The sequence below is a fragment of the Conger conger genome, chromosome 5, assembly GCF_963514075.1.
Source record: "Conger conger chromosome 5, fConCon1.1, whole genome shotgun sequence".
NCBI classification, from domain to species: Eukaryota; Metazoa; Chordata; class Actinopteri; order Anguilliformes; family Congridae; genus Conger; species Conger conger.
The window spans coordinates 52,826,171-52,853,781 of NC_083764.1; the positions used below are offsets into that span (position 1 = coordinate 52,826,171).

Sequence of the window (27,611 nt, forward strand, 5' to 3'; positions counted from 1 at the left end):
AACACAAGAACAGACCATTCAGCCCAGCAATGCTTTTCCTACCACTGAAGTATACCTAATGCTTAGTTTTCATAAAAGCTAGATACTCTCTAGCAGCATATCAACCCTGGTCTTGAAAACCCACATTTCTGCCTCCACTGCATGACCTTTTCATAAATAGTCTGCAGTGATCATTGTGAAATATGCGCTTGATTATCTTCTTTGCTTGCAAAGATCACGTTGATTGGCGGTTTTTGCTCTGGCAGTTTTCATCTTACATTTCTTTTGAGGCATTGGCGGAAATAGCATTGGCAGGAATGGAGTCTAATTCAGTGGAATAACCCTAAGGCTTCATAGTGATGGACAGGAGGCGGGGCAAGGATTGATGGCACTGTGCTAGTTTCCTGCTTAATGGACCTGCCGTTGAGAGAAACACTGAGAGGAATCATGACAGATCCATGTCGTCGCTCAAGGGTCACGCCCAGGCCACTCACACGTTGCTCCTGAGACATATTTGTGAGGACTTGCTTTCTCCTGGCTCATTAATAAATCAGTCAATCCATTTTTATTTGTATAGCACTTTTAAGAAAGGGCCTTTGTCACAAAGCAGCTTTACAGAGAAACTGGTCCCCAAGAGTACTCCAAGGGCAACACTGGCAAGGAAAAACTCCCTGGCTAACAGGAAGAAACCTTGAGCAGAAACTGACTCAGTAGGGGAACCCATCTGCCACTGGTTGACACCATTCTGAGTCAAACTGGCTTTGCCATTCCATGGAGGGAGTGCCACAGAGAGAGAGAGCGCCATGCTTTGGAGAGTTGACTGAACTCTGTAGCATGCTAAGGCACCGTGTAGCAGGACGTTGGGTTTATAGCACTAATGAGCAGGCTCCTGTTAGCACCGCAGGGATTGAACCGCATTAGTCGAGGAGCGATCGTCTCTTTCTCTCAAAGAGCACTTTGGGGCAGCTGGCTCAGATCTCCTGAGAATCAAATTAGCACGATGGCGGCGTTTAGCCCTCCATCAAGGTGCTAAAGTAATTGGAGTGGGCTTTGGCGCAGGCCAGCCCTGTATCCGCGCGGCTTTTAACGAGGCCCGTCACGCGGCCCAGCCCTATTACAGGACGGCACAGGTGTCAAGTGGAGATCTGACGCTCTGCAGAGATGGCGAAACGCTCCTTGTGAATCCTCGAGGCCTGCTTGAATGAGGTCACTGCCCTGCGCTAGGCGGACTTCATGATGTTGCCTTTCCGCGAGTGTGTGTTTGTCTGTGTCTGTATCTGTGTGTGCACGTGTGTGTGAAGCCATTCTCCTGTGTTAGGTGAATGACTCCTGCCCCTCTGACTGCCTTCCCTCCCTGTCTGGTGTTTCAGAGTGATCTGTGGTCCTTGGGAATCACTGCCATTGAAATGGCCGAAGGAGCCCCACGTGAGTAGTGATGTTTCTCTATGGACTTTTTACGTTGGTATCAGTATAAATATTTCATTGGATGGGCAGCACCTAGCATTCAAAAATACTGTCTTAGAAAGACCCATTGATTGTGTACTACTACTTATTTGGCTCAGGCGGTAAGAGCAGTCGATCCCACACTGGGTGTGTCAAAGTGTCCCTGAGCCAGATACCTAACCACCAATTGCTCCTGACCAGCTGGTTGGTGCCTTGCATGGCAGCCAATCGCCGTTGGTGTGTGAGTGCGTGTGTGAATGGGTGAACGAGAAGCATCAATTGTACAGCGCTTGGGATAAAGGCGCTATATAAATGCAGACATTTCCCATTTTACAATTTACTGTAGAAAAAGTCCTAGGTGTCTTTGAGAGGTCAGAGTCTGAGATGAATGGGGAGAGAGTCTGTGTCTGTGTCTGTGTCTGTGTCTGTCTGTCTGTCTGTCTGCCTGTAAGTATGTCTGTGGGGGACACCAAATTAGACACCTGTTCTCAGTAGGTTACAGACTGAAGTGGAGATGAAAGCAGCTGTTGTCATGGCAGCCGTTGCAGGATGAATGACAGCTGTGGCCATCTGCACTGCATGGTCCAGGGAGGTGCAAGTTCTGAAAATGTCCACCTGTCCAGTGGCTATGCCACCCAGCCTGCCCATAGGAGAAAGACTGAGATTGTTAGACATACACAGCCTAATAGATGGACGATGGATCTGTTTATGCTTGTGTGTGTGTGTGTGTGTGTGTTTGTATGCTTGTGTGTCTGTCCTTTTCTGTGCGTGTTCATGTGACCTTTTTGATGCACCCAAAATGTAAGGGCAGAGGCAGAACTGAATTGCCACTGATTTAGTGTCGTGAAATGTCATATTACATGTTCTTATTGCAGAAGGTGATGTTCTGTAATGCACAGCTTTAAGGTTTTCTCTGTCTGTCCAGCCTGTATAAGGGCACATTGACATTTCAGCATGTAACCTATTGCAATGTACACAAAGGCCACAGGAGTAAAAGCCTCTCGGGCGGTGTGAGACATTATTTTTTCAGTCTGGATTATTTGTCTCTGTTCTATTAAATTAAGTCAGAAACTGTACGTGCTACTATACATAGAACTACACGCGCCAGTCAGTTTGCCTTATCCATTGGAGAAGTTATTTATTGATCACAGTCCTGGCTGTTTTGAGTATGCTATTTTATTTTCCTTCTTTTCAGTATCCAGGCTGATGTGTTTAGGTTTTATCTCTGACTGAATTTTTTATGAAACCGATGGGGGGAACGACTGTTTCAGGACTTGTGTGTGTGTCTGAATTGCGTGTGTGTGTGTGTGTGTGTGTGTCTGTGTTGCTTCTGTCTGTGTGCGTGTGCGTGTGTGTCTGAATTGCACGTGTTTGTGTGAAGCTCGTGTCATAGCAGGGGTGTCACCATGGTTCGTTGATTTTTAAATTGCTTTCTGTGCCCATTTCCCCATCCAAATTAATCTCCAAAGCAGAACTGCTGATTAAATAAACGGGGCGTATGTCGCTCGTTCTGAGAGCTGGCTGTCCACTGCCAAGCCTCAAAACCCACACTCCATCCCTCCCTCCTGAGAGTTTCTGTGGAACCTGTCTGCCCTCAGGGGCCTTACACCCCTCCCACTAGCCCTGGCTGGCCTCCAGGGGGAGCCTTCGTGTCTTAACAGCCGGCTGGCTCTCTCAGAACGCATACCTGTGAGCTCCTGTAGCGTGCAATCGCAGCTTTTCCCTGGAACAGTCAGAGAGCACACAAAGTAAGACGTGAGGCTCGGAGACGAGAACCAGTGCAGAATACGTGCATCCCCTTCTTCACCAGCCGACGGTGTGGGAGGGGAGACGCCGCTTTTCCAACGGCTTTCCGTTGAGAGTCAGGTGTGTCCTGTCGCAGTGTTCCCGTAGAAACGGACCCTGCCAGAAAAAATTCCCCTCGTGCGGCGTGAGTTCTGATCGGGGCCTGCTGTTTCCAATAGTTGGTCTAAATAATATTTGGTGTCGCAGTTTGGTCTCTGTGTCGAGACAGGACAAGGTAATAAATTCTAAACGCAGCAAGAGCCTCTGCCATGAGTCACAGCCACAGCTACTTCAGCCACAGCTACCTCCGCCGCTGAAATGAAGCTGGAATGTCCCTCTGTGACCACAAATATTCTATGACTCATAAGCAAGATGTTAGATCAGTGCTACTCAACCCCTCATCCTGCGGGCCGCAGTGCCTGCAGGTATTCACTCTGACCATGCGCTACAGCACCTGATTTCACTCATTCTTTTACCTGCTCGGTTCAGATAATAAGCTAATTAGTGAAATCAGGTGGTGTAGCGCACGGTTGAAGCAAATGCCTGCAGACACTGTGGCCCGCTGGACGTGGAGTTGAGTAGCGCTGTGTTAGACTAAGCGAGACACATTTGTCACTTAGACAATTCTGAACCCTGCATTTTTGAATCCTGAAGTTCTATCAGGAACTCTTCACCTAAAACAGTGAATAGCCCAGTCGGCGGGAAGGAATACAGTGTGGTCTCGATACAGATTATCAGCCTCTGGGGTGGTGAAATCTCTTCCACCAGTTCACCTATCCAATCACAGGCAGACTTTGTCAACTGCCATCCCGCATATCCCCACCTCCTGGCTTTTAAATAGGTTTTCCTCATTTAATAAATGCATCGATTTAAGATAAGATATGCTTATTTGAACGCCGTGGGGCAATTTGTCCTCTGTATTTGACCCATCCTAGTGAGGCTGGTGCCTTGGTCAAAGACTGGAGCACACCGAACCTAACATGCGTGAGAATGGGAGGAAGCTGGAGGACCCAGAGTAAACCCACGCGAACACAGGGAGAGCATGAGAACTCATGCTGGCATTCTGACCCAGAACCACCTCCCTGCGAGGCAACACTGCGAACACCACCATGCCACCCCAAATGATTAGCATACTGAGAAAAACGGTGGTGATGCCAGAACAAGCATAGTTTGTTGCATGAATGCAAAACTATGTGCTGCACCCAAATCGCTGGCTTTGTCAGCTCAGTGTACCCAAATGTGAAAACAAAGAGTCAGTGTTCAGAAAGTTGGAAGGTATTGAACCTCTGCTGTTGTTCCACCACTTGCCAATCCTTGCTCCTACCCTAGTGACGCTCCAGGCACCTGTAACTCTCCTATTATGTTTGGGGTCAATTTGACCCCATTCAGTGTATGTCATTTCTTAAAAACCAGTTAACCATTTTTATATTATATTCAAATTTTCTCATTTGGTGGGATTAAATGATAAAAATGCAATAAACATAAAGTCCTGTACCAACTTGGCATACAAATGTGCTTTGCAGTGTTATTTTGACCCTCTGTAGCTGTATAAAATGTAAGAAAATACAGGCTCTAAAATGAAATGTTTCAGTACAATAAGAAGGCGACACACTACGTGTTAAAATCTTTCTATGACAATATGTTTCTGTTTGTTGTTGGGCTTATTTGAACAATTTGACCCAAAATGTAAAACTGGTCATAATATATTAACATAATAGGAAGGTTAACCTGTTTCTTCAGGATATACAGATCATTTTTCCTCCTTTCAAAGGCCTAAACTGGGCAGCTGGCTCCAATCACCTGGGAATCAAAAAGTTAAATGGTAGCCATTTAAAACAGTTTCCCAGCAAGTGTGTCTCCTCTCGTCCTGACATTGGGGCGCCATTGACTCAGGAGGTAAGAGCAGTCGATCCTGCCCTGACTGTGTTGTAGCATCCCTGAGCAAGACACCAAATCCCTGATTACTCCTGACTAGCTGGTTGGTGCCTTGCGTGTGTATGAATGGGTGAATGAGAAGCATATATAAATGCAGACATTTACCGTTTACCATTTTTCCCTTTAGCCCTCTGTGATATGCATCCAATGAGGGCCCTGTTTCTGATCCCCCGAAACCCAGCGCCCAGACTAAAGTCCAAGAAATGGTGAGCCCCAATACTGCCCGTATCTTATAGATGTAGGGTTTGTGCAGGATTACAGGTACTGTCCGTCCTGGCACAGTGAAGGTTTCGTGTTTTGAGGAAGCTGCGATTGGTATCGCTGTGACGCACCTCTTCCAGAGAATTTGGCTGTCATACCCATCAGACAGATTGCTGAGCATCTTGTGAAAGATAATAATAATCCTGTGACTTGTTGTGTTATTATAGGAGGGCACTCCTGTGTACAAAAGAAAAACATTCCGCTGGAATCTGTTCAACTGCATTGAAAAGTATGTGGTTTAGACAGATGGCAGGATAAAAACAAAGGCAAGGGTGACTGAGTGACTGCGTGGGTGTGTTAAGTGTGTTTCTGAGTTCAGAGCTGCAACCCCTCCTACACCTGATAGGTCCAAGAAGTTCCAGTCCTTCATCGAGAGCTGCCTCGTGAAGAACCATGGACAGAGGCCCAGCACCGAGCAGCTCCTCAAACACCCCTTCATCCGGGACCAGACCAATGACAGGCAGGTCCGCATCCAGCTCAAGGACCACATCGACCGCACCAAGAAGAGGAGGGGGGAGAAGGGTGAGTATTACAAACAGCTTTGAGACCACTTAGATCATACCAAAAAGAAGAGGGGGGATATAGGTGAGTGTGTCACAGTTTTGAGACCACTTGGATCATACCAAGAAAAAGAGCGGGGGAGAACAGTGAGTGTGTCACACAGCTTTGAAACTATTCACGCCATACCAAGAATTGGGGGGGGGGGTTGCATTTCACACACCTGAAAAATTAAGGCTGGACTCAGGCCTACAAGAAACAAGGCAGAAAGGTAAAAATCAGCAACAAATAAATACACCGTCAACTGTTGTGCCAAAACTTTCACCCACCCCATAAGCCTTTCACTTAGCTTTCTGCAGTAGTTGCACTGCTGTTAGCGTCCATGTTCAATTTAACCGGTACTGACAGGCTGTTCTGTGGTTTGTGTCGAGACAAGATAAATGCAGCTTTAAAACGGCATGGTTCTGTATTTTTAGTGTACTCTCGGAGTGTAATGGACAGTTGGAAAACTTCCAATAAAACTCTTATTGAAGCAGATGTGTTTTTTTCGCTCTTTCGTTACCCTCTGCATTGTTAATGGCCGTACCCACAGCCAAGAAGGCCGGTAATGATTAATGTGGTTCGCTGACACATTTCATCCCAAAAGACGACTGGCATAAGGCAGTTTAAATACAGTTGCCTCTGTGACTTGGTATTTGCACATTAATTTGTTGATATTTCCGAGTCGCCTATGTGTTTGCGCTGACGTGAAGCTCTTTCTCTGATGAACAGCTGACGAGCTGGTTGGTAAAGGACAGAACCGCTCTGGGCTCGGGTTCACAGGGTGCTTCCCTTTTCCGTTGCAGATGAGACCGAGTACGAGTACAGCGGAAGTGAGGAAGAGGACGAGAGGGGCGATGTTGGGGAGCCCAGGTACGACTCCGTCCCCAGTTCATGTCATCGACCCGAGACAAACATGAGTATTAGTGTAAGGGGCACTGGAGTCATAGTGTTTTGCCCTGCACCCATATCAAAAATGTTTATGTCCAATTAGAATTAGTTTACATCTGCCTTTCATTTTGGATAATTTAGTTAATTTCCCGAACTATACTTTGGAGGCAACCAACCTCATCGGCCGAGAATGGACTTTAGGTGACTCTGCCCTCATCCCTGACTGGCAGGGTGACCCAACAGCTTTGAGCACAGCGGCTCAGGAGATGTTAGCATGGTAAAGCAGGTTGAGGTGTTAAGGTGGAGGTTTCTGCTCCAGTTTCAGAACAACATGCAACATTCACCCCCTGGTTCCAATAGTCTGACCAGAAAGGTAACATCACAGCAGGCTGGACAATGTCACAAAACAACGTACTCCAATTTAGCATTTTCTTATTTTTGCGGGAAATGTTATCATTCCGGTATTGTGTTCCAGCCGGTTCAATGATTCTATCCAGGCCTTAGAGCAAGGGGATGAGAGTGAGGTTTTGGTAGAATGTTAAAATTGTGAATGAGAGTGAGCGTGAGGCTCTGCCATCGGGTTATGAAGGGACAGGTAGCTTGCGCTGTGAGCCCTGGCTGAGCCGTCCTGCCCTCCCGCAGTTCCCTGATCAACATCCCTGGGGAGTCCACCCTGAGGCGGGACTTCCTGCGCCTGCAGCTGGCCAATAAGGAGCGGTCGGAGGCGCTGCGCAGACAGCAGCTGGAGCAGCAGCAGAACGAGGAGCACAAGCGCCAACTGCTGGCCGAGAGGCAGAAGCGCATCGAGGAGCAGAAGGAGCAGAGGAGGCGGCTGGAGGAGGTGAGTAACCCCGCTGCTGCTGATCGTTACTCTCTCCTCTAATGTCTGAACATTTCTAGAACCATAAGACTCACAAGCCAGGATATTGTGCGTACGTGTATGTGCATGTGTGTGTGCGAGTGTGCTCATGTGCACGTGTCCGCGTGTTCATGTGCGTGTATGTGTTTGTGAATATATGTATGGGTCTGTGTCTGTGGAACATTCCGTGTATACCCTGTATGTCAGGGATCGTCAAATCACTGCTGATTTTCCACACTCCCTTCACCTGGGAGTCTGGTGTGAAGACAGTCTGGCCAATCAGTTGCGCTAATTGTTCAGCTAATTCCCTGGGAGAAAAGAAAACCAGGTCCAGATTTGACAATAGTTGCCTTATGTACTCATTAGTGTGTGTGTGTGTGTGTGTGTGTGTGTGTGTTTGAGTGCGTTTGTTTATGCTGTGGTCTTTGAATAAACCAAACAAACCACATTTTTTGAAACCTCTCTGACCATCTCGCATCCATTTTGATTACATCCAGATTCTTCTCACAGACCACAGCTTTAGTAATGTGGAACAAATGTCTTTTATATTTTTTCAATTATAAAGGCAAACTGACTTTCCACTATTAAAGATTTTCTGTGCCTATTGCAACTGGCGATAGTGCACATAAAGCCATAATAGTTGTGTTATTTTATGGGAAAAGACAAGTTGCATGGCTTATTTATTCTCAGCTTGTTATTCTCAAGTTGTTGCCAGTGGTCACAAAGACTCTTCTTTTACATATAAAACTGATTTTTTCACAAAGTGAAACATTATTCCTTTGCCTTGTGGCAAACGGCTGCAAACAGAGGGCTTAAATGGGGAAAATTCTGATTAGGACAACAACAACAAATCCGGCCGGCTGTTTTCTCAGGGTTGCAAAGTGCATTCTGATATGCTTCAGATGTGGATGGGATGTTACTTCCTAATGCTTGTAGTGGGCATGATAATTATTAAACTTTTTCACAAAATATGTGGGATTTTTGAATTGTCAGTCCAGATTTGCAGTGCAGTAATACTGTACCCTGTTTGTAAAACACACAATTACATTTTGACAGAATTAGACCAAAGGAGTGAAACGTATTCCCATGGATTTTATTAAGTACACTTAGCCAGTTTAAGGTCATATGCAATTTAATCAAGCCAGACTGAAGTTGTTTCATATTCTGCACAGCAAGCATAAAACTGAAAATTCACAATGTGAATTTTAATGCAATTAATAAAATATAATCAGAGAAAGAAGTTATTCAACAGTGAAATATCATCAACTGAATTAATGCACAATTTTAGGAACAGATGTATTGAATTATATATTTTGTGGATATGGTTTGTATAAAATCGTTTTCATGTAATAATAAAGCAGTGGGAAACAAATTCTTAAAAGTTATTCAGAGTAAATTCCATTTCAACTGCTAACAGTAGAAGTAACCATTCAAATGTTATTGGGTTAGACCGTATTCCAAACAGTACAGTATATTAATCACGTGTTCAGTGTTGAATTATGATTAAAGGATTTAACTTTTTCTTATACGGTATATGCTCTGACGCATATGGCTGGTTAAGATGGTTAATTATGAAATGAATTTGCACAAACATTTTTGTTCTGGTCACCATATCTCAATGTGACATGCAAAGTAGTCCATGGCTCTGGATTAATCTGGAAGTTTGATTGTTCAAGGGCATATGCAATTTAATCTAAGTACATTTGATTGAATCTAGCCTACTGAGTGCTACCTGTTAGTAAGCCAAGTCAATTAGCCACTTCTGAGGAATAGGGAAAAGGAATTATGGAATCAGATTTAAACGATTAACAACACAAACACACATGCAATCATATTCCTCTGTACAATTTGTCTGATTGGATTGTGTAGATGCTTTAGCTTAAGTGTAATTGGCAGGAGAAAGCCAAAATATCCTCACTCTGACAACTGCATGTGTACACATGCGCACACACACACACATCCCTGGCCTGATTTAGACAGGAAAAACCTCAAATTGCTAACTGGCCAGTCTCCTGGAGGAGAGAGTAAAGGTGGAATATTTCTGAAGTTTGAGACCCCAGAACGCAACCGTGTGGCCCTCTGGGCAAAAGCGGCCTTCAGAAGGACTAAGTGAGAACATGACTGTTGTGCCTTTGCAAGATTTGCTACTGCTTCACGCATCCCCCTCTGAGCCAGAAAACTCTTACCAAAAAAAAAAAAGCAAAACGACCTCTGTCACCGAGACGATCGAAGGGAACAAAACAAAGGGATTCAAGGCACCGCCCGCATACGGCCGTGTTTATGCCCACAGCCGTGTGCCGCTGTCCTTATATGTTCTTGGAGAGATGGTGGTTGTTTATGAATTGTAGCCTCATCTGACCCCGATGCAGGCTGCCACTGAAAATTACTTCCCCAGTTCAGTCTTTTACCCGACTCCCGACCTTGGCACTAAAACTATAATTGCCTTCATTTTTGCATCATATAGAAATGGGTTGTTACTGGATTTGTTCTTTACTGAACCAAAATACAGAATAAGTGGCAAAGCGGAGACATTTTTCCTGGTGGACCTGATAATTATGTACTTTTGTCTGCAGTTCCAGGGGGGAAAAAAACATTGGCTGGATTCAGTCAAGCGTTTAAGGATACATATGCAGTTTATATCTCAGTAAAGTCTACTTTGTTCACTGTATTAAGGTTTCAGGTCTGTGACAATGGACACAAGTTTTCATCAAAAGTCACTGACCACAGTTTAAAATACACTACTATTTTGTGCTGGAAGCTCTGCTTGTGTCACAATAACTTGAAGTACTTGTCCGGTGTAACACTAATTGTGGCCAATTATAGCAGTTATAGTGTGGCGAATCATTTTTTACCAGACGTATGCTTAAATAATAACTTTTGAATGGTTAATTCTACTGTTAACAGTGGAAGCTTTTACTCTAAAGAAATTATTTTTAATTGTCAGTGTTTTCTTCCATCTCCAGCAAAACTGGAAAAGCCACTTTATAGCTTGTATCTCATAAGATGCTGAATGAATGAAGTACGTTGGTATTCATTCAATGATTTAAATAAATATTTATTTGACATTTCTGAGGTAACTTTGGCTTGTCAGTCATAGCATCAGTAGCGGGTATGGCTCAGTCACTTTAAGCACTGCGTACCCTTCAGCCATTGGTATTCTGCTCTGCACAAGGGAGACTGAGGACACGCCTGTCCTTTACTCATCTCCCATGCCCCTCTCCTCTGCTCACTACACCTCCCAGCCTGGATGTGTCTTCCCTGGGCTTCCAAGTCATTTCTCTATGTGCCGGTATCCATATTGCTCCTGTCAATGACCGGTCCAGCAGTCAAATGGTCCTGTGTGTGTTTGTGTGTGTGTGTGTGTGTGTGTGTGTGTGTGTGTGTGTGCCCGCCCTGCTGAAGAAAACAGATCAAGCTAGGCTTTGAAACAGCTGGTAGCTCATTGACCAGTTTAGACCAGCTCCATGCGCAGCATGGTTTTGACCAGCTGAAGATGTGCTTTTAAACATATAGTAGCTGGTCATTTGAAGCTGGTGGTCATAGCTGGATTTTTCACCAGGTTATGTATGTGCACATTTGTGCTTCATTTAGTGGTGTGGGAGGGAGCACATCTACATGCCGCCATGCTGTTCCCTTCCCAGAGAGGCCATTTTGTAGCTCTTGGTCACACTTGCACCAGAGTGCTCCTGAGTGGTGCAGCAGATGCAGAGGGTGTGGAATGTCTGTATGAACTCCCTCCTCCTCCTCCTCCTCCTCTCCCGCAGCAACAGCGACGGGAGCGGGAGCTGAGGAAGCAGCAGGAGCGGGAGCAGCGCCGGCGGTATGAAGAGATGGAGCAGCTCAGGAGGGAGGAGGAGAGGAGGCAGGCCGAACGAGAGCAGGTACAGCTGCAGTCTCTCACACACACGCACACACACACACACACACACACGCTGACACAGACACACACGCCCACACGCACACACACACACACACGCACTGACACAGACACACACACACACGCTGACACGCACGCACGCACACACACACACACACACACACACAAACGCACGCACGCGCACACGCGCACACACACACACACTGACACAAACACACACACGCGCACACACGCACACGCGCACACACGCTGACACACACACACACATGCGCACACGCACACACACACATGCACACACACACACACACACAGCCCAGGATCCTCTTGTTTGTGATGTCATCTGCCCTGGTGCTGAACTTTAGTCACACCCTTGAATTCACTGCTCTATTACAAGTCTGTAACAGCCAATAAAGCGCTCCGCACTGCTGAACAGAGTGTCCCACGGTAACTCATTCCAGTTTTTATAAAGCACAGACATTACTGCATCTCCCCTGAGTGTCAGTCCACATGCTCTCGGGAGTAAACATGAAAAGCAAAACACAGCTCCGTTTTTAATCTTATGACATTGGCATGTTGAGTTTGATTACTCTTTGAAGACAAATATTCAGTTTATAATTTGTTATTTATTGTCAGATTGTCTGAATTTCAAGGCTACTGGGAAACCGTGGTGCTCCCTTTGAGACCATTGAAAATGACATGCTGCTGTTGGAAAAATACATTACAATTGTACAACAATTCAGGCCAAGTTTTTCTTTTTTTGAACAGTTATTAATATAAGGTTAATAATTTCACCACGCAACCCGGAGGCATTCCAGGACGTGTCCTTGATGTCGTAATCGGCAGATGCCAGTTGCAACCACGCCGAGTGCGGTCGTAGCTCCCGCCGGGGGAGATGAGACCCTCGGCCCGGTCGCTTGTGGAGTGGAGACGACGGAAGTCGGGCAAAGGCCTTTGGAGATAGGCCGCTGCTATCTGCCCTCCCAGCGCAGTTGGCCACATAAGCCCTTTACGTAGTCCATTTCCTGTGATAAGCCCCTTGGCTGTGGACGGGGTTTATTGGCGCAGCCTCCCACCTTGTGCCGAGTCACTGGGCTTTAATAACCCGCTGCTTCCATGAGGTCAGGAACGGCACGAGGGAAGAAGGGACGGAGGGTAGAGAAAACAAAATGAAGCGAAAAATGGAATATGCTGTTACTGCGAGTGTGTCAGCTTTGCTCTGCAGCAGCTTAATGTGTTTCAATATCTGAAAGCCGTTATAATTTCTTTGCTTGCCCATATATTGTGACGTGTTGTGTCATATCGTGGTGTTCAGTAATATATTTAATTTCAGAACCTTTTCAGGATATTCCATTTCTGCGAGGGGATTGTTGAGAATGGTAGAGAGGAATAGAGGAAGTTAAAGGGAGGGAACGGGGTTGAGTGTATGGTAGGATTAAAGGGACATGAGCTTTGTAGTCCATATCCTTGCAGCGTCTGGGCCTTCGAACAGCATTATGGTGTGAAGTATTGGTAGGCGTGGCCCATCTGATGTCCCAGCACTATCACGTCAACGTCCAGCCACAGTACAGATGGCCTGGGAACAAAGATTTGATTTGGAAGATCCATGGTCACTTAGTGTGCGTGTGTGCCTATGTGTGGCGCATCTGCTTGTGTGTGTGTGTGTGTGTGTGCGTGTGTTTGTCTCTGTGTGTTACACGCACTCACCCAAACAGAGTGAGCGGCCATGGACCTTCTGAAACAAAATTAGTGCATGGTGCACTCACATTTCAGATTGGATATTCACATTATACTGTACGGGTTCAAATGCAGTGGTCATACTAGCCAAGGGGAAGCTCAGTCTTTGGAAAGGGGGACATTTCAAAATCAATTCACATCCATTCTGATAAACATTATTATTTTTGCCATAATTTGCCGATTCACAATTACATGACAATAAATGTATGTCGTTCATGATTTTATAATGACACAGAATCAGGATGAAATGAGGATGAATTAGGCTACAAATAATGTTTTGCCCTTCTGATCAAAAGTAATTTTTAAAGCACAGGCTAATAATAATTTCAAAAAATAAGCTCTTGTTTTTTACTTTTCGTCCAAATTAAGTGCTTCATTTTTTAATCTGACAATGCTACCAAGGGCTGCATAAATATTATGATTAATAATATTCATTCATCATAACTAATCAAATGTCAGTCACTGAAAGACAATTGGCTCAAAGAAACGGGAGTAATTATTTTATTGTGGTTCAAGTCTGGGTAATCAGCCATTGTAATCTTAAAAAATGACCACCATGAGAGCGCAGTTTATTTTTCCTTTATTTTGGCTCATTCTGTCTGTTGATGACAGCCTAGCTTTCTCATCTTTGTCCTTCTTCTTCTAAGTCCTTCGGTTTTCTCTCTTTCACTCCCTCTCTCTTTCACTCCCTCTCTCTTTCTCTCTCTTTTTCTCTCTCTCTCTCTCTCTCTCTCTCTCTCTTTCAGGTATACCCCTCCCTCAGAAAAAGGTTGCTTAGCACTTTGTACTTCAGCATAGAGCTGTGAATAGGTTTTTAAAAATAGCTGTAGCGGCCTCAGACTGTCTCAGTTAATACAGATCCCTTCCATCCCAGAATAAATATATGCACAGAAATGGCACAACTGCCACGGCACTGTATGGTTGACTAATTATAAGGAGCCCGGGGTCATTACATGCTTTAACACTGTGGACTGCAATGACTCCCACTGAGAAATGGTCAAAATGTCTTCTGCAACCCCTCCCACCTCCCCAGTAGCACTGCCATAGCAGTGAGACGGCCAAAGGATTGAAGGTCCTTGTCTTTCCCAAAGTCTCAGTTACTGGCTCGCAACTCTCTCATTTGGCGTAGCCTTCAGGAAAGAGGCAACAGGAGCGTCGCTGGCCTGGTCTGGTTGTCCTTGACTACTTCTTGCTTTCCTTGCCCATTGAGGCAAATACCTTGCTGTATGCTAGTAGTCACCTCTCTCTGTCTGCCTCTCTCTCCCTCTCTCCCTCCCTCTCTCTCCTCTCTCGCCTCATGCTCTCTCACGGTCCGCCCTTCCCCAGACTATCTTCCTAAGATGCCATAAAAGGAAGTGGTGGAAAAAGGCTTTTAAACTGCACCTCCCTCTCCTCTGCCTGACTTCACCTCCACACTTAACTGCTTCTCTTGGCGCTCTGATGGAAAGGGGGAAAAGTCTGTCGAGATGTGCCTCCTGTTTTCCTCCTTCCTTCTCTCTCTCTCTCTCTCCCTCTCTCTTCTGGGTTGTTCTGTCGGTGTGAATCACCGCCGTCTCTCTCCCTCTCCCTCACGCTGGCCGGGGCTGCAGGAGTATATCAGGCGGCAGTTGGAGGAGGAGCAGAGGCAGTTAGAGATCCTGCAGCAGCAGCTCCTCCAGGAGCAGGCTCTCCTTCTGGTAAAGGAGCGGGGCCGCGGCTCCCTCGACCTCATGACCTTGCAGTTTCACCCATTTTGTGTTGCGCATGTTCCCCCCGTGCCCGTGTGACCACCCCACTAGAACGAGGTGTAAGCAACAGATATAAAGTTAGCAAAGCTGTAAGGACAATAATGTGTGTCTGTGTGTCGTCAATAATGTGTCAGTGGTGGCTGGTGATCCCAAAATGGAGGAGGCTGAATCCTAACATCAACTTGTCATTGCCCTCAAACTGCTTCTGTTTGTTTTCCTTGATTAACAATCAGGCAATTCATGATGTGAAGTCAAGTCAAATAGGTATAGCTAATGCTTCTCAATTTCATTCTACGGTACAATTATTTTTCTTTGCATTATTAAATTGTACAGTGTTTGCCCATGTCCAGAGCAACAGCTTTTGCATTTTTTCCTAGACCAGGTATCCGTTTATACGGCAGGATATGGACTGTACCTTGCTCAAGGGTAGAATAGCATTGTCCTACCTGTAAATTGAACCTGTAACCTTTTGGTTATAAGCCTAGTTCCCCAGCCATTTTAGTACACTGCTGTACGACTTCATTTGGAAAGTGCATTCTTTGAATTGCTATTTAGATTCTTTGAATGCTACAGTGTAAGTGGCCATTTTTGTACTTGGCAATGGATTATTCAGATAATTGGCGCACTTGTTAATCAAGCAGAATAAATACATATATATTAATATATGTATAGTATATACATGTGTGATATGTTTGTATGTGTGTGTGTGTGTGTGTGTGTAACCGTTCCCTTTCAGTCTGCGATCAAAATCTCACCTTCACCTTCGATTCCAGTTTAGAAGCACTAGGCCTCTGATCTCATGCAATGTTAGAAAGACCCCTCCATTTCTCCATTGGACACATGCTTAAAATGTAGCTGAAGTGCTACATGTACCGGGTACGCTTTGGTAACAAGTGTCAAACATACTCACCTCTACATCTATTTACCACTCTCGCAGAAGCACAGAATCGCCATTTAAAGGCTTCGACGGGGTCCATCTATACTTCCATGCGGCCGGCGGCATTAAGACGGAGAGAGCTGATTTATTCCGCCGTTACGTCTCGGGTTCAGTGGGAGTACGACTCCTAGGTGATTTACAGCCAAAACTTTGCCGCCGGCACTTCGGGTGCCAGGACGACGCGAGGGCGCTTTCCCCCCACCAATTCGCTCAATAACCGGCAGCCTGGCGGGCTCGGAGCGGTTTGAGGTCCGTCGGCAGCAGGGTTATAAAACTCTTCTTTAATTAAGCCGGTGTCAGGTGAGAATGACAAAAGGGGCCCTTCTCAGGTAGTGTATTAGCGCACTGCCTGTGTCAGCCCCCAGGACACCCTGCCCCTTTGTTTAGTTTTACTAAATACTGCATAGCCTGTTCCTGAGAGGTCTCTGCCACATTTCGCCCCTTTCCCCCTAGGCCTTGTTTTCCACGCGCAGATGCTTTTTTTTTACCGAAAAATGCCGTACCGGCTGTCGGGGTAGAATGTCGGCGTGTCAGTTTCTGATTTGCACAGTAATACGGTCCGCGTTAAATTCAGCCGGGGCGGTTTATTTGCCCGGTCTTGGCTTGCTCGCTTGCAGTCTGACCCGCGTGCTCAGATTGCATTCTCTACGTTTCCCTTCCCGTGGGAATTTCGGGAGAACGGCACCTCCTCCTCCTCTCCCTTCATCTCTGAAGCCCATATGCTGCTGCCACCCTTCTTCCTCCTCTCGTGCCTTAGATGTGCTTATTCGGCTGACATGGCACGGATGTAAATGTTAGCCGCTCTGAGTGTGTTCAGATCAGCCTCCGGCTTTACTTCCTGTCCAGGGCAGGGTTTTATCGCTGCAGCTCGCTGTCCACTAGCCCCATTTCGGCACTTCAGAAGGGGGGGATTCATTTTACTTAGCAGGACTGCCAAAAACCTTCTTCAGAGCTCTCGTTTAATTTCCAGTCACAGTGAATGGACTCTCTGTGCCCTGTTTCCAGTCTGGGCCAGCACAGACATCAGAGCCAAATCCTGTGAGACTGGACCTGTATTCCAGTGTACCCTGCCCCCCCGCCCCTGTACCCAACAGGGGGAACAGAAACAGCAACACAAAAGGACCTGCCTCTCTTTAATGGAGGCTTTGGTGGGAATCTTTTTACTTTCCTAGATCTTAGTCTGGAGAGCCCTCCGTGTTGGTTAGTCAGTTTCACATGACCCGGAGACCCCTCTGCTTTTGGTGCTGCCTGTCACATGACCCAAATATCCCTCTGCTATTGGTTCTGTGCATGTCTTGTGCCCAAGCGCATGTTCCAGTGCATGCCCCCCCCCCTTCTGTTGTGCCTTCTATATGCCCATGTGTTTTGTAGCAAGAGTTTTACTGATTGCCCTCTACTCCGTGTGTGTTTGTGTGTGGTTGTGTGCGTGGTCGTTTGTGTGTTTGTGTTTGTGTGTGTGTTTGTGTGTGTTTGTGTTTGTGTGTGTTTGTGTGGGTGTGTGTTTGTGTGTGTGTGTGTGTTTGCGTGTGTGTTTGCTTGTGTGTGTGTTTGCGTGTGTGTTTGCGTGTGTGTTTGCGTGTCTGTTTGTGTGTGTGTTTGTGTGTGTGTGTGTGTGTACAGGAGTACAAGCGGAAGCAGCTGGAGGAGCAGAGGCAGGCGGAGCGGCTCCAGAGACAGCTCCAGCAGGAGCGGGCATACCTGGTGTCTCTCCAGCAGCAACAGCAGCAGCAGCAGCAGCAACAGCAGCAGGACTGTCGTCCGACAGACAAGAAGCAGCTGTACCACTACAAGGACGCTGTCAACCCCAATGACAAGCCGGCCTGGGCCAAGGAGGTAGGAGGCAACGCCCTGACGCTACTATCTGTTCCCGCAATTTCGTTCATGAAGGACTGGGTGTCTGGCAGGCAACGACTTCTGAGACAGAGTGGGTGGAGCACGTCAGTGGAACATCTGTCACCGATTAATAGGAGTCAATTAATGGAAACTTTTCTCCAACAGTGCTGCATAGACCCATTTCATGTGCACAATGTATGGTGGTGGATTGTGTCTTTGGCTTTGAAGAACTAGAAACTTGAATTTGCTTGACGAGAAAAACAAGTTCGCTGGAATGAGTTACAAAACTGCACTGCATCTTCTACTCTGTGTGTCACGTATGCCAGTGTGTTCACTTTGTGCATTGCGGGTACTGTCGGATGTATGTTTGCTGCCATCTTGTCTGGCCCATGTTTTTAACAACCTCTGTGATCCCCATTTCAGGTGACGGGGCAGCCCCAAAGTAACCCCCCTCGCCCTTCGCTGCCGAAGCACCACTCCTTCCAGGAGCCCAGACAGGCCCCCCCATCCCAGCTCTCCCCCTGCCAGCCTGCCCGTCTCAGGGCCCTCTCCCAGCCCATTAAATTTCCTTCCGCCAACAGGCCACCCCTGCCAGACAACATCCCAAAAATACACGTCTCCACCGAGGTGCAAGATCTGGCCCGCAAGATCAACGACCACGTCCTAGAGTTGAAGGCCCAGCGGGCCAAGGCCGAATCGGTTAGTCCCCAGCAGTCCCACGTCAGGCGGAGTAGATCCCACTCGCCCAGCTGTAGGATAGATGTGGTCGTGGACGAGGACGAGGGCGCAGGCAGGACCTTCCGTCCGTCGGCCCCAAAAGCTGCGTTGAGCTTTGAGAACCTGGCCGAGCCATGGGACCTGGGACCCTTTGGGTCCTTCCAGTTTGGACTCTCCAAATCGGCCCCTGAGCACGCCCTGAGGCTGATGATCCCGGCTGAGAGGCGCTCGTACTCCGAGTCGTCTGAGAACTCCATAAGCTCGCCATCGTTCCGTCCCAATCAGTATAGGGACTCGTTTGTCCTGTCTCAGAAATGCGCTAGCCTCTCATCCATCGAGAACTTTGACTGTGGGCAGGAGGCATTTTTGAATGTCCCTCAGGTAGACTTGAGGGGGAGGCCCATTAGTATGTGTGGCAAAGAACTGCGCGATGCGTCCTGTATTGGTCTGTCTCCCAGGGGCTCTTGTGCACTGTCGGCAAGTTCAGATTCCCTCTCATCCTCTGGCACCCGCTTCTACTCCCAGATAGACCTCACTATTCGTCCTACTAGAAAATAATCCCCCTTCCCCATACACCGCCCGCATTGTACATAGATCTTTCTGCTTCCTTCTTGCACAGTAGTTTGAGAAATACAAAACCTGATAATGACATTTACATTTCCATTGCACTACTTTTCACTTCCTTTAAAGTATTTTCCGAGTGCCCACAAACGTACAAGTTCATGTGTCCCCATTGTCTTTTTAGCCAGGATTGAGCAGGACTGTCCTGCAAGTAAAGGACGACTGTTTGTCCTTTATCCTTCTGCAGATTTGTTTCAAGTCTTCACAACCCATTTGACCCAAATTTGACAAAATATAAGAAAATGACCGCAGCGCTCATTCTGTTTGCTGTAGAAAGAAACCCTTTGTGACTCACAACTAAAAAGTAGTATGTTAAGAAAAACCCACTGTTTAGCCTCATAAGTTTTAAAAAAAATTTGTCAGATTTGTCAGCAGCTCAACAAGCTTGACAAGTGTACCAAAGGAATTTCAAACATCCGCTAAGGACATTAATTGGTTAATCCATAATTTGCCTCAGGATTTAAATGTAATTAAGTGTCCTTTTTTCCAGTTTACAACAATTGAAAAAGAAGCTGCAGTTGAATTTACGTTGAACGTTATGAAAAAGAGAAAAGGCATGGAGCATTTGTCCGTTCCGTGTGAATTCATTGCAAATAGAAAAACAACCTTCAGGTATATTCTCGTTTTCAAGCATCAGCCAATGCCAGATGCCACGTAGTATATGTGATATATAATATTCCAAAATGGCTTGTTTTGAAATGTAAGGTCTATACACTACACTATACACAGTAGGCATGCTTAATTTTGCCATTCCATAAGCCAGTGTACATGCTATTTCTTATAACCAATGCTGATGCTACCCCACTACTTGTAGCTTAATTGTTTAATACATTTACGAATAAATATGTAAATATTGTACAGTATGTCTGCAGTCACCCCATCCTGCCCACCACATGGATGATTCCTTCCCAGCCCAGCCCCTTTTCATTTGCCCCTCAGCATTTACACTGTCAAACTATCAAGTGCACGACTGAGATCCTCCCCCAATCCCCCAAATGCCCCCAACGCCCCCAATGCCCCAGTCCCCCCAATGCCCCAGTCCCCCCAATGCCCCAGTCCCCCCAATGCCTCAATCCCCCCAATGCCCCAATCCCCCAATGCCCCTTTCTGAAATCCTTGTGTCCCATGGATGAACTCCCCCTGCCTTTGCCCACCTCATCAACTACCTGCCATCTCCAGGATAGATTGTCTCCGAGTCTGATGACAGACCAGATCCCTTCTGCCCGGCTCCTGTAAGGTTGTCATTTATGCGGTTAATTCCATCCCATTGCTGGTGGAGGAGCTTCCTGTGGGTCTCATGTGGCAGCAAGCAGTTAGGGGGAAGGTGGTGGGGGCAGATCAGCACACATTCCGTTATCATTATCCCTGAGCTCTACCCAACTAACAGCAAATTAGCTCCAGATATCTAATTGGCCCCCTGATGTGAGAAGGTGGGACCCTAGCAAATGGACACATGTACAAGCAATGAGCATTGTCTTCCAATCAAAGAGTTATGAGTTGACATGATGAATCTAACTGAACCCCAATAGGGATGTACAAAACTTTTTTTGTACAACTATTTATGTACAACCAAACACTTTTTCCTTTTTATCTTGGTACCGTTTTCTCTTGGTACCGTTTAAGGGAGCATCTTTTGTCATGCCCATGTGTCAGTGTAGAATCAAGACTGAAGCAGATATAACAGTGGAGATGTCCTCCAAGGTCTAAGAGACATTTATCCAAAATATTCACTGTGATGTGGCTGTTTGGTTTGCTGGGGTCCCAGTCAGTGATGTATTCTCCCCCCAAGTAGACTTTGCCGAACCCAAGTAGAGTTACATTACACACTATAGCAGCTATGTATCTTACCATTAATCAGAGATGGCTCTGCATTTGTAGGCAAATGTAGGACTATCTTCTTACACAGTTTGGGGGGTGTTAGCAGTCCTCAGGATTGCATCTACACTCTAACCCCCTGATTGTGTCCCTCTTGCTGCCATGTTTATACTAATCAGCAAGTCCCGGCGGGGCCTGGGGATAATCACATATTTTTCCCTTTTTGATTCCTGCTTTAGCTGTCAGATTTAACCTCATCCCTCATGAGAAACGGAGCCTTAACATCCTCTCTGTCTGTTGATTCCATTTTTTTGTTGGGAGGGGTTGGGGTCTTTTTCCAGGTCACGTCTGTCCCTTTTTTCTCCTTGCTTGTGCATGAGTGAGCGCCTCCTTCAGTGGAAAGGGTTTTGGGTGTGCAGGTTGGCCAAAGGACATCTTTCAGCAGGAGGGGTGGATTTTGCATGTGTCACTGACTGTAGACAACCAGAGCAAGCAGGAGTGGCATAGCCAGCCGGCAGCTCATTCATTTGGAGATTAGTTATGGCAACAAAACCAGTGAAAATGGGATCTTGTTTCCCATGAATATGCATAAATGCATCACGGCCTATTGGATAGGAATTGATGACATCAATCAAAACAAGTCTTTAAAAAATACAAAGTGCTTTTCTCAGAAAAGACCTGAAACATCAGAGCTGTTTAGGAGCACTCTTAACTGCAGTAGCCTGCTCCAGTGTCTGTTCAGTTCAGGCTTGACAGTGGTTGGTCCACCCACATCCTTTTCCATGTTAAAGGGAGGCACTTTCTCAAAAACACTTAACCGCAGTTTTCTCTCCTTCTCAGTAGGTACTGGGCCTCACTCTGCATAAATATGAGTCTGTTTTCATTGGTAGCTTCTAAATGAGCCACAGTATATTCTCATTGGAAGCTGCATGAAGCACAGACAGCATCATCATGCAATTACAGGCTTGGTGCAGCAGTAGAGCAGCACTGTAGAGAAAAATGAAATGCTCGCAATTGCTGTCGTTTGCTGAAATCGCTGCTATCGATTCTTCTTTTTCATAACATAGATCCATCTTTCTGTTTTCAAAACACGGGTGCCTTTTGATGTTTCCTAGGGAGGCTGATGTTTGGCTGAGCATTGACTGGAGGAGTAATTAAGAGCCATATCATTCAGTGCCGCATAAATCAGCACTTTCTACAGATGTAGGTTTGTCTCTACCAAGTGGCGTCAGTCTGAAAGTCCCTATCTGGCTCTCCAATTATGATGCCATGCAGTTCTGGAGCATGAAATGGCCCCTTTGTCCCTGTCTCTGAACGGGAGCTCATTGAAGAGAGGGTGGTCTGCGGTCTTCCTGGTGTTTGGTCTGAGCTGATTGATCTGATTAAAAGTTTCCTCTCGCTGACTTTCTGGGGATTCTGGGATTAATGCATTGTGGGGCACAGCAGACAGCTTTTCCAGCTCAATGTGGACAGCCTTTTCAAATTTGGGAGAAAATAGTGAGAAAGCATTGAAAATGTAAAAATACTGTGCTGTGCCCTTGGGCCTAACCAAAAGTGTTTTTCTGCACTGGCTCTGGAGAAGCTGTCTCTGTGGGAATGTGGAACGAAGGGTATAAGGGTTCACGGATCTGGTTCTGATGCCTGTTTACCTGGCCAGGTGGAGGAGCGTTCCAAACTGAACCGGCAGAGCTCCCCGGCGCTCCAGCTCAAAGTTGCCAACCGGATATCGGACCCGTCCCTACCGCCCCGGTCCGAGTCTTTCAGCAGCGGCGGGATCCAGCCAGCCCGCACCCCGCCCATGCATCGTCCTGTGGAGCCACAGGTACCGCCCGCCCTGGGCTCCACCATCCTCGCTTCCTCCCCCACTCCAACCCCTCCCCCTGCTCTCCCTCCACTGGCATACGTGGCTTTCCACACTGTTTTTCGATGCAAAGCACCTCATGGACCTGGCTTGTAACTCACTCACACACTCACTCAAGTTTAGAAGATTCTCCACAAGGGGGTGCTATTAGCACTAAAGTAGTTGAAATTAGTGATGCAAGTATTTTTGGTGTATCGCTTGGTTGTAGTTGGTTAGTTAGTAAGTTGTGGAGATGACCACAGGCAAAGTACTGGTGGTGCTATTTACGAGTGGTGCTTTGCATCAATGGCACTGTCTTATTTATTATGTAATGCTGTATTTTTCCCTCAGTAGCACCACTCATAAGACCTTTCCTACCCATACTTGCTTAGATGATAATGCTCAATTATTTGTCAGGACCCTCCTGTACTTACTCTTCTGGACCTCAAGGGTTCCTCTGTCCCTATATTGGAGCCTCTTGCGCCAGGATAGGTTATGTTTGAGACCAAAATAAAAGAATACAGCTACTGTCTTTTGGTACCCTGTGTTCCATCCTGGTGAGGTTGGACAGCAGCAGTGCATCTGGCAACCGGTCAAAAGGGGGACAGCATCACTCAGGGGCGAGGGGGTAATCAGGCAGCTGGGACGACAGCATCACACTGTGCGCCAGCGACCCCCCCACTGGTCGATCAGGCACCTGCAAGCCCACCTGCAGAGCTGCACGTGATGACTCAGGACCCTCCAAGCCCATCTTGTGAACTGCAGTGTGTTACGCAGTGGTTCTGTGGGGGACGCATGTTGGTCTGTGCTCTCCATTAGAGACAAACAAGGTTACTATGAGCAACATGAGATGATTGGGCCTTCTGGGGGAAAAAGAGGAGAAATCTAATGTTAATGTTAGTGTAGTGCGGCTCACAAAATAATTTGTGACCCACCCGCATTAATGTGTGATTGTTCTGAGATCAAGGTATCCAACATAACAGGTGACCAAGCCCCCCTCCCATGTTGTTTTTGTCCCTGTTCAGATGGCTCATCTGGTCCCAGTGAAATCTCACAGCCCCTCCATGTCAGGGTCCCAGTCCCTCCATGACCAGTCCGCCAAGGGCGTGTCTGCCTTCCAGGAGGGCCTGGTGTCCCATCGGCCGGAGATGCCGCGGCAAAACTCGGATCCCACCTCAGAGACGCCCACACCGCCCCCCCGCGTGACCAGCCGCGAGGAGAAGTTTGAGCGCAGCTCCTGGCTGAGACAGGAGGATGACATTCCTCCCAAGGTGAGAATTGGGCAGGTTGGCCCAAACCAGGGGCTGTCTAACTCTAGAGGGAACAAGGTACTTCTCTGAAAAATAAACACTTTCCCTATCATTTAACTTGGGCTTAGAGGAGCTAGAGCAGCACTACTCAATTCCACATCCTGCGGGCCGTAGTGTCTGTAGGTATTTACTTCTACTGTGCTCTACACCACCTGATTTCAATGATTATTTCACCTGCCCGGTTCAGATAAGCTAATTTGTGAAGTCAGGTGGTGTAGTGTGCAGTTGAAGCAAATGCCTGCAGACAATGCGGCCCGCAGGTCATGGAGCTGAGTAGTGCTCAGCTAGAGGCATTTCATGAAGTTTCTCTAGAATAGGGATCTCAAACTCAGATCCTGTAAAGTTGCTGTGTCTGCTGGTTTTGTGATGTGTTCCTGCACTTAATGCTTAATTTCAGTCACTTATTGGCTAAAGAGTCTGGAATTGGCTGTGGATTGAAAGGAAATTACAAACTATGGGCCTCCAGGAGTCTGAGGCCCCTGCTCTACAATTGGATTATTTATTTTTTTTTATAATACCAAGGGAAGCATTTCTTGAGATGTACCTGTTACCCACTAAGCTGACCTGCTCTTCCCAAAGCAGATTTTCAAAGGCTCTGAATGTCAGACCATTATGGAGTCTGCACTGCACTCCCCTTGCCCATCCCTTGCCCACCATCCCTTGTATTATTTGCCTTAACCTAGGACTTTTTGAATTTGTATTTCTCGTACTGTCATTTCTCAAATTGTAGTTGTCTTGGTATGGTAGTTACAGACTTGGCCTTTCTATCTTGTGTTCGAGACATACGTTCATAGCCTAACAACCAGTCTTATATGAAGTGTAGCTTAACTGCCATGTTCGGCTGTTTGTTGTATGGCCTTGATATGCAGTTTTGTACGTCGCTTTGGATAAGTGTCTGCTAAATTTAATTTAATTTAATGTAATGATGGAGCGTTTCTCTTCTCAGGTACCCCAGCGGACCACCTCCATCTCCCCAGCCCTAGTGAGGAAGAACTCTCCCGGGAATGGTGGAGGCTTGGGGGCCATGCTAGGCCCCCAGCTCATCCGGGCCAGGTGGGAACTCTAACCAGCCCAGATCTCCTACCCTGTGTATGGCTGGAGGTCCACTGATAAGTGCAGTGAACCTGCCTCTGATTTTCAGGCACAGATTTTATTATTTTATTTAGGCTCTATTTCTTAGGACTGTATCTATCTTCTGTGGTCTGGAAAGGTTGAAGCTGAGGGACAGGATTATATATTAATAAAACGTTTTAAGTGAAATGTTTGCATTTGTTGAAAGACAGGACATTAAATTGTATCGGCCTCCTCTCCAATTGGGTGTTTCAGCACAGATCTTTTACAACTGCTACAGCCCTTGAAGCAGTAGAGAAATCTGAGTTCACTGTTCTGCATGGGAGAGCTGACAGAGTGTAATGCTTTATACTGACCAGCGGCTGCAGTTTATAACATGACTCAGAAGTCGGAGACGGAGAGCATTCTCCCGCTGACCTCTGCTCCCTCATTTGCGCGTTCACCGTGTGCTTCCCTGTGCGCTTGCGTTGCCGCAGTAACCCGGACCTACGGAAGACTGAGGTCTCCATGGAGACGGCGCTCCAGAGGACGAGCAGCGGAGGGTCCTCCAGCTCCAGCACGCCCAGCTCCCAAGGGGGGTCCCAGCCCAGCTCACACGCGGGGTCTAGTGAGAGGACACGGGTCCGAGGTGAGGCACCTCAAACCCATCACCACTGGCAACAACCAGCCTGTGTGCCAGACCCCAACTCCGAGTCCGAAACTGGTATGCAGGCAGGGATAGGGGGGTTATTATGCTTTATTATTATAAAACTGCATAATATATTATTATTAATATATTGTGTGTGTGTGTGTTGGCATTTAGAATATGTATGAACTGAAAAAACGTATGTAAAGACATGCTACTTTACCCACACCAAGATAGACCCGAGTTCTCTGGCCCAGAAGATGCACCGAGACAAACAACATCGCAAGCAGCATCCTGTCTCCTTTATTCAGCTGGGAGATCCGCAGAGAGGTTTCCTTTTTCCATCTCGGCCCGTCTCTTCGGGAGTCAAATTTCATTCCCCTGCACGCGTGTTCAGATTTCATCAGGGCCCCCATGTGACGGCTGAGATGTTGCCAATTCGCAGCTGCTCTCCTGCATTAGTGAGTCTGACAGACTGACAACGGCCCCCCTCGCCGCCCGCCGCATCGCGTCGTAGCCGCCACGCGCTGTCGGGGGCTTTCCATTTTCGCCGAGCCGCAGGAGCGCAGCACGTCGCCTTCAGGCGAGCTAGTGCCATTTCATCACCCCTCGACCTCTCAGAACCTCCCCAATGAGCGGAGAGAAAACAATGCGTCTTTAAATGTACCTACGCTGTCTGTATGAAAACGAGGATCCGGCTGGGTTTTTTTTTTTTTTGCGGTTTGGACGTGTATCATTGCGGATTCATGGACGCCATTGCTCCCACTCCCGTTGTCGCTGTAGCACGTTTGCTAACGAGCACGGCGGCTCCCGGAGCGAATTTAACCGCAGTGCACTGTGTCACGCTAAGTTTATATGGAAATTGCAATGCATTTTTAATCACTTGTGACCGTGTGGAGAAATCTAATGGAAGAGCGTGTTTTGTTTTTGGAAATAGCAGGCCAGCAGCCTCCTTGTGTTTTTGGCGCATGGATAACCCCCCCCCCCCTCCCCCCCCTTTTTGTCATTGGCAGGGTCCAGTAAGGCTGAGGGGTCCCCCACAGTGCCTCCGGAGCTCCCGAAACCCAAGCAGGAGGAGGGCAGAGAGGCCCCACGACCCAGCCGGCCTGCAGTGAGTAACCCCCTCCACAAAATCCATGTTCTTCTCCCCCAATTTAACGGAGCACCAGAGGTGGAAAATCCATGGGTCAGAAAGTTTCTTCCATCAACTTACTAGTTTCACTAATTCATTCTACCTCCTAATTGTGCTAATTAGCAAATCCAGGTGATCAGAACAAAATACCAGGGAGGCCTATCTGAACTAAGCACACACCCCTACCCCCTTCTCCCAGCTGGTCTCCTCTGGCCCCCACCCCCACCTACACCTATACCGAAATCGCCTATGTTCAACTGGCACACACTCTTCCCAGTCAAGAACCATCCATCCATCATCACTGTCTTGCCAGTGTGGCCTTGCCTTGTACCGCAGTGAGCCTGCCCTGTTGTGTTTCATGTGCAATGATAGTGAAGCTGTAGTCCTGTTTGATACACACTGAAGCTTTAGCCCTGTTTAGCAAACAGTGAAGTCTCCTGTGTTGTTGCGGAAGCAATGAAGTTCTGTGATACACTGAAGCTGTAGTCCTATTTAAGTTACAGTCCCCCTGTGGTGTCACAGACAAATGCATTTCAACCATGCCTTCATCAGCGTGTGATAAACGGATATTCAGTAGACAATATAAATGCATAATGTCACGATTCGTTAGTCACAGACAGATACCTATAAATAGACAATGACTTTCCAAGTTCGAGTGATCTGAGGCTAGACTGCCTTCTAC

General features: G+C 47.0%; 1 protein-coding gene across 11 annotated transcripts in view; it reads left to right on the forward strand.

The window, feature by feature from the left end:
* LOC133128189 (TRAF2 and NCK-interacting protein kinase-like) overlaps window positions 1-27,611 on the forward strand; it is a 104,631-nt gene that overhangs the window by 60,027 nt on the left and 16,993 nt on the right. For 2 of the 11 annotated variants that reach the window (XM_061241521.1, XM_061241522.1), the window contains exons 8-21: window positions 1,350-1,404; window positions 5,270-5,348; window positions 5,750-5,925; window positions 6,747-6,813; window positions 7,474-7,672; window positions 11,455-11,571; window positions 14,891-14,977; window positions 17,586-17,798; window positions 18,222-18,497; window positions 22,609-22,773; window positions 23,817-24,062; window positions 25,048-25,154; window positions 25,649-25,875; window positions 26,811-26,908. In XM_061241521.1, the coding sequence (XP_061097505.1) occupies window positions 1,350-1,404; window positions 5,270-5,348; window positions 5,750-5,925; window positions 6,747-6,813; window positions 7,474-7,672; window positions 11,455-11,571; window positions 14,891-14,977; window positions 17,586-17,798; window positions 18,222-18,497; window positions 22,609-22,773; window positions 23,817-24,062; window positions 25,048-25,154; window positions 25,649-25,875; window positions 26,811-26,908 (2,112 nt within the window). The remainder of the gene's footprint in view (window positions 1-1,349; window positions 1,405-5,269; window positions 5,349-5,749; window positions 5,926-6,746; window positions 6,814-7,473; window positions 7,673-11,454; window positions 11,572-14,890; window positions 14,978-17,585; window positions 17,799-18,221; window positions 18,498-22,608; window positions 22,774-23,816; window positions 24,063-25,047; window positions 25,155-25,648; window positions 25,876-26,810; window positions 26,909-27,611) is intronic. The other 9 variants (XM_061241523.1, XM_061241525.1, XM_061241527.1 and 6 more) reach the window with 6 other exon arrangements.